This window comes from Plasmodium gaboni, chromosome 3, assembly GCF_001602025.1.
Source record: "Plasmodium gaboni strain SY75 chromosome 3, whole genome shotgun sequence".
In the NCBI taxonomy this organism is placed as follows: Eukaryota; Apicomplexa; class Aconoidasida; order Haemosporida; family Plasmodiidae; genus Plasmodium; species Plasmodium gaboni.
In genome coordinates this window covers 269,429-279,428 of record NC_031483.1, presented here as the reverse complement: position 1 = coordinate 279,428, position 10,000 = coordinate 269,429, and the positions used below count along the sequence as shown (strand labels likewise).

The 10,000-nt window shown below is 22.1% G+C and overlaps 4 protein-coding genes across 4 annotated transcripts in view; 1 reads left to right on the top strand and 3 right to left on the bottom strand.

The window, feature by feature from the left end:
• The window catches only part of PGSY75_0308900 (putative splicing factor 3B subunit 1), a gene marked incomplete at both ends in the record, with an annotated part of 4,059 nt that extends 966 nt beyond the window's left edge, over nucleotides 1–3,093 (top strand). The window contains one exon of the mRNA XM_018783944.1: nucleotides 1–3,093. This exon is cut by the window's left edge and continues 966 nt beyond it. Coding sequence (XP_018643527.1) covers nucleotides 1–3,093 — 3,093 coding nt within the window.
• A 484-nt stretch (nucleotides 3,094–3,577) lies between these two features.
• PGSY75_0308800 (conserved protein, unknown function) lies at nucleotides 3,578–4,034 on the bottom strand (the record flags this gene model as incomplete). Its single annotated transcript, XM_018783943.1, has 2 exons — nucleotides 3,578–3,715; nucleotides 3,846–4,034. The coding sequence occupies 2 exons, from the start codon at nucleotides 4,032–4,034 to the stop codon at nucleotides 3,578–3,580; spliced, it is 327 nt and encodes a 108-aa protein (XP_018643526.1).
• Nucleotides 4,035–4,595: 561 nt separating this feature from the next.
• On the bottom strand, nucleotides 4,596–6,204 carry PGSY75_0308700 (hypothetical protein; the record flags this gene model as incomplete). The annotated part of the gene is made up of 2 exons (XM_018783942.1): nucleotides 4,596–4,790; nucleotides 4,924–6,204. The coding sequence occupies 2 exons, from the start codon at nucleotides 6,202–6,204 to the stop codon at nucleotides 4,596–4,598; spliced, it is 1,476 nt and encodes a 491-aa protein (XP_018643525.1).
• Nucleotides 6,205–7,602: 1,398 nt separating this feature from the next.
• On the bottom strand, nucleotides 7,603–9,174 carry PGSY75_0308600 (putative pre-mRNA-processing factor 19; the record flags this gene model as incomplete). Its single annotated transcript, XM_018783941.1, has 1 exon — nucleotides 7,603–9,174. The coding sequence occupies one exon, from the start codon at nucleotides 9,172–9,174 to the stop codon at nucleotides 7,603–7,605; it is 1,572 nt and encodes a 523-aa protein (XP_018643524.1).
• Nucleotides 9,175–10,000: the final 826 nt, after the last annotated feature.

Sequence of the window (10,000 nt, the reverse complement as noted above, 5' to 3'; positions counted from 1 at the left end):
ATGAATACACCATATATAGCTAATAATATAAATACACCATACATATCCAATAATATGAATACACCATACATATCCAATAATATTAATACACCTTTCACACCCATGGCTGATGCTTTACTTCGAATGAAAATAAAAAACGAAATAGACATAAGGAACAGACCTTTGACAGATGAAGATTTAAACGAATTATTACCTTCAGAAGGTTATGAAATTGTAGAAGCTCCTGAAGAATATCAAGCTATTCGTAATAATAAATTAAAGACCATGTTTAAAAATACAATTATTAATACTCCACTTTTTCCAAATAAACCAAAGGGTATAGAAGAAACACCTTACAACACAAACAGTAATATTAATAATAATAATAATAATAATATTAATAATATTAATAGTGATGATAATATAAATTTAATGCAAAGCACATTTATACATACACCCTTCTATGAACTGCCCAATACTTCTTATAATAATCTGAATGAACAGATTAATCAAGACGAAGCAATGTGTCAATTAAAATATAAACAACTAGAAATGAACAACCCCCAATTATTAAATGAACTTAAATATATACAATTAAAAAATGAAGATTATATATATTTTAGTAAACTGTTTGAAACTGTTAATGAAGAAGAATTATCACAAGAAGAATTAAAAGAAAGGAAATTTATGATATTATTATTAAAAATAAAAAACGGTACACCATCTATAAGAAGAACAGCCTTAAGAACAATAACTGAAAAAGTTAAAGAATTAGGTCCGGAAATTTTATTTAATTTAATATTACCATTGATGATGCAGAATACATTAGAAGATCAAGAAAGACATTTATTAGTAAAAGTAATTGATCGAATATTATTTAAATTAGATGATTTAGTTAGACCATATGTACATAAAATACTTGTAGTTATAGAACCTTTATTGATAGATGAAGATTATTATGCAAGAGTTGAAGGTAGAGAAATTATAAGTAATTTAGCTAAAGCAGCTGGGTTAGCTACTATGATAGGAATTATGAGACCAGATATAGATCATCCTGATGAATATGTTAGAAATACAACTGCACGAGCATTTGCAGTTGTTGCATCTGCATTAGGAATTCCATCTTTAATATTATTTTTAAAAGCTGTTTGTCAATCAAAAAAAAATTGGGAAGCTAGACATACAGGTATAAAAATAGTACAACAGATAGCTATATTAATGGGATGTGCTGTATTACCACATTTAAAAGATCTAGTTCAAATAATAGCACATGGATTACATGATGAACAACAAAAAGTGAGAACTATAACAGCATTAGCTGTAGCAGCATTAGCAGAAGCAGCAGCTCCATATGGAATTGAAGCATTTGATTCTGTATTAAGACCATTATGGAAAGGTATTACAGAATATAGAGGTAAAGTGTTAGCATCATTTTTAAAAGCCATTGGTTTGATTATACCCTTAATGGATTCATATCATGCAAATTATTATACTAAAGAAGTTATGGTTATATTAATAAATGAATTTAATTCACCTGATGATGAAATGAAAAAAATTGTATTAAAGTGTGTAAAGCAGTGTATACAAACAGAAGGAGTAGATAAAGAATATATAAATCAAGAAATTGTTAATCCATTCTTTGAAAAATTTTGGAATATGAGAAATTCAAATGATAAAAAAAGTTTTATATTAATTGTAGATACAACAGTAGAAATATCAAAAAAAATAGGAGCAAGCTCTGTTATTTCAAAAATTGTTGATGATTTAAAAGATCCATCAGAACAATATAGAAAGATGGTTCTACAAACTATACAAAATATTATTAATGAATTAGGTGTTGATGATATTGATCAAAAATTAGAAGAACAATTAATAGATGGTATGTTATATGCTTTTCAAGAACAAACTTCTGAAGATTATTTTATTTTATTAAATTCATTTGATATTATTTGTAATAAATTAAATATTAGAATGAAACCTTATCTACCACAAATAGCTGGAATTCTTAGATGGAGATTAAATACACCACTACCAAAAGTAAGACAACAAAGTGCTGATCTCATATCAAGAATTTCTAAACTTATAAAAATATGTGATGAAAAACAAATGTTAGGACATCTATCTTTATATCTATATGAATATCTAGGTGAAGAATATCCAGAAGTATTAGCTAATATTATTAGAGCTCTAAAATCTATCTTAGTAGTATTAGGTGTCCAAAATATGACACCACCTATTAAAGATCTATTACCAAGAATTACACCTATCTTAAAAAATAGACATGAAAAAGTACAAGAAAATGTTATAGACTTAATAGGTATCATAGCAGACAAAGCAGGTGATCTAGTCTCTCCAAAAGAATGGGATAGAATTTGTTTTGATTTAATAGAATTATTAAAATCTAATAAAAAATTAATTAGAAGAGCTACTATACAAACCTTTGGTTATATTGCACGTACTATTGGTCCATTCGAAGTTCTTACTGTTTTATTAAATAATTTAAAAGTTCAAGAAAGACAATTAAGAGTCTGTACTACTGTCGCTATTGCAATTGTTGCTGATACTTGTTTACCATATTCAGTACTTGCAGCTTTAATGAATGAATATAAAACACAAGATATGAATGTCCAAAATGGAGTACTTAAAGCTTTATCATTTATGTTTGAATATATAGGTGAAATTGCCAAAGATTATGTTTATTCAGTTGTCACATTATTAGAACATGCATTAATGGATAGAGATCTTGTTCATAGACAAATAGCAACATGGGCATGTAAACATTTAGCATTAGGATGTTTTGGTTTGAATCGTCAAGATGCATTAATACATTTATTAAATTATGTATGGCCAAACATTTTTGAAACATCTCCACATCTAATACAAGCTGTAATAGATTCTATTGATGGATTCAGAGTTGCTCTAGGACCAGCTATTATTTTTCAGTATCTAGTTCAAGGAATATTCCATCCATCTAGAAAAGTTAGAGAAATATACTGGAAAATTTATAATAATGTTTACATAGGTCATCAGGATAGTTTGGTTCCTATATACCCACCCTTTGAATTATTGAACGATAGTAGCTTTGCAAGGGATGAGTTAAGATATACTATATGAAAAAATTAGCACCACAAAAAATATAAAATAGCAACACAAAAAATATAAAATAGCAACACAAAAAATATAAAATAGCACCACATGTATTAATATTTACATATATATATATATTTATTTATTTATCTATTTAATATTAATTTTTAACTTTTACATTTTTTTATCCCCAATGGGATAACATAAATTTTAAATTTGCCTAATTTTTTGTTATGTCTAATATGAATAAAATAAATTTATTTATTTATTTATTTTATTTTATTTATTTTATTTTATTTTATTTTTTTTCCATTATATGATTAATTAATTATTTTTTTAGTTGGAACGTTTTAAGAAATATAAGTACATGTATATACATTGTTCAAAAATATTTTATTTTTTCATTTGAGTGTATAATTAATATAAGGGTAGAAAAGTCATATAAAACAAACACATATATAAAAAAATATATACATAAATAAATATTTTATATGTATAATATTTTAATTATTCAGTCTTGAAATTCAACGCGGTGAGATTTTAAATTCTCAAATTTTCCTCTATATTGATTATTTCTATTTTTGACTAAGGGCGAGAGGCATTTTTTTGGTGGGTCATATCCTTCGATTTTTAAAGGTGGTATCTTGACCTAATATACATATAAAGAAATAAAAATAAATACCTTCAACATGTACATAAATATAAATAAATATATATATATATATATATGTATATATATTTATTAATTTATATATATTTTAATTGTTTTAATTTATTACTTGGCCTTTATCCCAAATAAGAGTCCCTTTTTTTATGGCTTTTATATACTTTTTTCTTATAGGCAATCTATTATAAAATTGTTGTAATATGGATACTGAATTTATATGACTCTTGTATCTTTTCAAAATAAAAAAATTGCCATAACAACTTGTTGCTGTGTTATAATTGAACAGATTTATTTTTATCATCTTTTCTATAATATTATTATTAAAGGGTATATCCCTACATTCATATATATATATATATATATATATATATATATATATATATATATATATATATTTATATATTTATATATTTATATTTATTTATTTATAATATTCCCATTGTGTATAGTTAATACAAAAAGGATATTAACTTTTTTTATATATTTTTTGATAATTTCATATTCCCAAAACAATAAAGAAAACTACACAATTGATAATAATTAAGTGCAAATAATATTATATATATATATATATATATATATATATATATTATTTGTAAGGGCAAGATAGGGAAAAAAAAAAAAAAAAAATACACACAAATTGGTATATAATATATATATATATATATATATTTATTTATTTTTTATTTTTTTTTTTTATTTTTGAACATGTTATATTACAAAATGGTAATATACAAATAGGTTCATGTTTATGAATTTTATAAATATATATTTCTAATGATACAATATAAATAATATACACATATATGTACCATATAAAATAGATAAATATATAACCTTTTTTCATATAGATTTATAAATTTCATAGGGCATTTCTTGTTTCCATTTTATATCCATTTTTAAAACAATTTACTCTTAATTTTAATATATGTAGTTTTTTTTCTAAGGCTTCTATTTTTTTTTTATTTAACATAGCTTCATTGAATAATTGAGAGTACGTAATAACTAAGTGCTTTCTGAGGTCATCATCTTTATATAAGGCTGGTTTTCTTAAATGCTGAAAAATTGAAATATACATATATAAATATAGTTTAATTAATATTATGCGACATAATAAAAATATATAAAACGTATACATAAATACATACATATATATATATATTTATTTATTTATTTATTTATATATTTACCTCCGGTACTAGATTGTGAACCCAAAAACGGTTGTCAGGGTTTTCATACTTACAAAATCTTGAAGACAAATCTTGAACTTTAAAATTAGCATCATCACATTTATTCTTTAAGCTAGTTAACAGTTCTGCTATTTGTCCATAATGATCATATTTGTTTACAGATTTACTCATATTTTCATATAAAGAGTTTTTAATATTTTGATTATTATAAGTATCTACTGATTTGCTATCTTTTAAATGATCATAACTCTCCATGTCATTATAGTAATAATCATTGGGTATATATTTTTTTTCATTTGATGTATAAAAAGAATTATGTAATTTACTGGTGTTATATAAATATGATGGTTTTATAGGTATATCATTTATCTCATAAGAATATTTTACATTATTCAAATCAGATGTATTTTTTCTTTTTTCACCGTATCTTAAAATATTTATCCTATCCCCTATATCATATTCATCTAATGAAAATACATTTGAATAATATGATAACAGTCCTGTTTTTATATCATCAATATTTACTTTTATTTCTCCTATTTTTGATACATGTGAATCCAATTTAGATTTTAAAATTGATTCTTTATTTTTATTACTTTTTGTATTATATTGTTGTGTTTTATCCCTTTTTATACTTATATTACCTTCATATGTATCATATAAATTATTATTTTTTTCATTATTTTGTAAATACGCACTATTATTATCATTTGGACATCCCATACTTTTCACTCCACCATATGCTTTATCATCAATATCAACCATATCAATCGTTTCGACTGTATCAATTTTTTTTGAATAATCTCGAGGTATAGAATAAGCACCCTTATTATTTTCTACAGGATATACTACTGGAATAAAATTTTTTGTATCAACATTAAATAATTCCCTTTGCATTTCTTTAATTTTTTGAGAACTCTTAAATACATTCCTTAACATTTCATTCTGAAATATTAATTCATCATCTATCATCATTTGCTTCTTTTTATAATTTTTTTCTTTATTCATATATGATTCGTAAGGAAACATATCCTGATTTGAATCATCATTAAAGTTTTCGTTAACAAAATCAAATGTTTCACTGTCAGGAGAATATGCATTTTCATATACACTTTCACAAATTGTATTATCATTATTTCTTGCCTGTTCAGAATATTCTGAACGGTTCAGGTTATTTTGATCATTTTTATTATTTATATTTTTACTAGCTATTATGCTTTTCTTTGTTAATACAGGAGGGTTGATTTTTTTTACGAGGGGAATTTTTGTATTACCTTTCATGTTTGCATTAGTCTTTTTATTTAAAGATATTTTATAAGTATATATAAAATTTTTAGCTAGTCGTGGATGTAAATATAAATATATATATATATATAGCTACATTTTCTATTGCATGTGTAGAATATATTCTGACTGTTCATAATATTTTTAAGAACACTACATTATATATATATATATATATATATTTGTGTGTGTCATTAAAAAAAAAAAAATAGAATATAAAAAAGAATGTACTTGAACAGTCCCGAAACGAAAAAAAACAAAACTATTAAGTTTTTTTTTATATATAAAATTTTATATATGTCTATTAAAAGAGAGAGTGATTAGAAAAAAAAAAAAAAAAAAAAGTATATAATTAAAGATACACCACGTAACATAACATTTTAAAATAAATAATTAAATAATGCAGTAAATATTTGGAATGTAGAATAAAAAAAATATATATTTACTTTTGTCTAAAAGATGGGATATATTATACATATATATATATATATATATATATATATACATAATATTATTATTATTTTCTAAAATAACAATTGAGTTTAATTTTTTTTTTTTTTTTTTTTTTTTTTCCGTTGTTGGTTGTATAATATTTAATTAATGTAATATGTATATATTGTTACAGTGGTTGTCATAAATATGTTGCATATAAAAAAATATATATTTTTTTTTGTATATTTTTATATTTATTTAATTTAAAGAATATATATTTTTGGAAGAAAATATTTATATTAAAAAAAAAAAAAATTATATACCATATGTATATATATATATATATATATATATATATATATATATAATTATAATATTACCCAAATGGTATGTGTTCAGTATTGCACACACACAACAAAATAAAAAAAATAAAGAAACTTCTAGGAGTATATTAAAACTATTCATATTATTATTTTTTTTAAAATTATTCTATATATATATATATATATATATTTATTATATAATATTATGATAACATTCGATTTTTATTTTAAAAATTTTGGATATTGCAATTTTAATTATCTGTTCCATCTTTAATATATATATAAACCTACTTTTATTTTATAATATTAAAATTGATATTTAAAAAAAAATTTGTTAATAGTTTCAAAAAAAAAATAAAATGAAAAATATCAAAAATGTACAATGTAAAAAATAAAAAATTTATAAAAATATAAATTAAAAAATAGTGAATTCATTTTATATACATATTATGATGACAACATATAAATTAATGTATTATTATTAATAATGTTAAATGGATATTATATATATATATATATATATATATATATATATATATATATGTGGGTATATATCTAATTTGTATACTGACAAAATATATATTATATAAAAAAAAAAAAAACAATAGGAAACGTTTTATAATATTTCTTTGTTTCAAATTCAATTCCAAAGTTTTATGGTTTTATCCATTGAACTTGACAAAATATATGAGGTGGTACTACCAAAGCATGTTTGTGTCACCGTATCTGTATGTGATGATAATGTTTTTATTAGATTAGCTTGATTTTTTGTTTCAAAATTATATATTTGTATATCATTTTCTACAGCTATGGATAGATATTTTCCTGAATAATCAAAGGAAATATAATTGGGTGTTTCATTTAATGTTATCGTTTGAAAGCTTTGAGCTTTTCTTAAGTCCCATAATTTGACTGTATTATCTTTTGAAGATGATGCTAAATAATAACCGTTTTCACTAAAAGATAAACAATTTAAAGATTTAGTATGTCCATTTAATGTTGCTTTATATTCTTGACTTTTAATATCATAGATATGTATATTAGAATCTTGTGCTGCTATACCAAACATCATACCATCTGGGTGTATAGCTAGATGTTTAAAAGAACTTGGATTATCTTTTGAAGTTTTTATAGTTTTGGCTGTTTCTAAATCATGTAAAATCCACATACTATCTTTGGAAGAGCTAATAAAATAATTTTCCAAAGGATGTAAAGCTAATGAAGTAACATGATCTTTATGTTTGGTTATAACATGTGCAGAGACAAATTGTGAGTTGTCATATGTATATTGATTATTATTATTACTATCATCACTATGATCAGCATCATGATGATCATTATTATGTGCATTATTGTCATCACCTTTCCATATTCTTATGGTTTTATCGTTAGATGCTGTTATACATATAAAATTGGATGGATGTGAAATAATTGCGTTTACTTTTTTTAAATGTCCTTGTAATTTTGATAATATTTTATTATCATTTAGAGAAACATAATAAACATTTCCATCATTACCTCCAGAGAAAAAATTATGTTTCATATGATCATCATTATAATTATATTTATATTTATTAACATCAAGTGTAATACAAGTAACTCCTGGTATGGTTGATGAATGAATATTAAATTCATTAGTATTTTCAAAATCTTTCCATTGTTCAATAGAACATACATTATCTATTTTTCTTTTTTTTCTATTCATTAATAAATCTTTAGCAAGATTTTGCATTTTTTCTAATATTTCTTCATTTAATCCTATTTCATAAATATCAACATTATTACTACTTTTTAATTCGAAAATCTGTTTTTTTAAATTTTCTATTTCTTCTTTATAACCATTTTTTTCTTTTAATAATTTAGCTATAACTCTTGTAGCAGCATCATATTGATATAAGCTATGACTTAATTCATTACGTATATCATTAACATGTGTTCTTAAACTAAACATTTCTGATATAATCGAATCCCATTCTGTTTGAAAAATCGACAGTAATCCAGGTATACTACTAGCGGTAATAGGTCTAGGCTTAACAATCTTTTCATTTTTAATTGGATATAAATCATCTAGTGTTAGAACCTCACCACTTACTGGACATATGCCATAATTAATTATGTGTTTTTCAATTAATCTCTTTTCAAATATATATCCCGTTTTACTTACAACAGGTTCTTCAGGTGTCTGACCACTTATGGTGCATACTATTGACATTATATAATTATGTGAACATATATTAAAAAAAGGGTTCGTAAAAAAAAAAATATATATATATATATATATCTTATATTTTTGTATGTTTATATTATTGTGATCATATAATATTACAACATTAACGTTTTTCTTCTCTTCCCATATAAATATGATATTGTTTGTCGTAACCTTTATCAATATATCAACATTTAAAATATATGAAACTACATATATATATATATATAATATATGTACACTTAAATGATAAAACTATATATTTCTATTTTTTATATGATCCTTATTGTCATAATTTTTATTTCTGTTTATATCATTTTATCGTAAAATATTATATATTATTTTTTTTTTTTTTTTTTTTTTTCTGTGCCCCCCTTTACTAAAAGAAGAAAAAAAAAATTAACAAATTTATCCTGACATAAAACTAATATTTATATATTATTACAAATGGGAAGGAATTTAAAATGTTTTTTGTATATATTAATACTTTTATAGTTTTATATTATATTTTATATATATGAAAATGTTTTATATATATGAAAATATTTTCTATATACATATATTATTATATATATATATTTTTTACAAGAAAAATGAAGGAAGATCGTGGGTGGGGGCTTTTTAAAATATTTATTTTGTTTTTATTAATATTTAATTGTATTTAAAATATACATATTTTTATTATTATCAATCTCTTCATTTATATCTCATTTGTTTTTAATTTATAAAAGAAAAAAAAAAAAAAAAAATATTGATAGATAGATAATTAAATAAAGGCAAGGATTAAAATCATATAAAAAATGGTGAAGGCCTTTTTTTTTTTTTTTTTTTT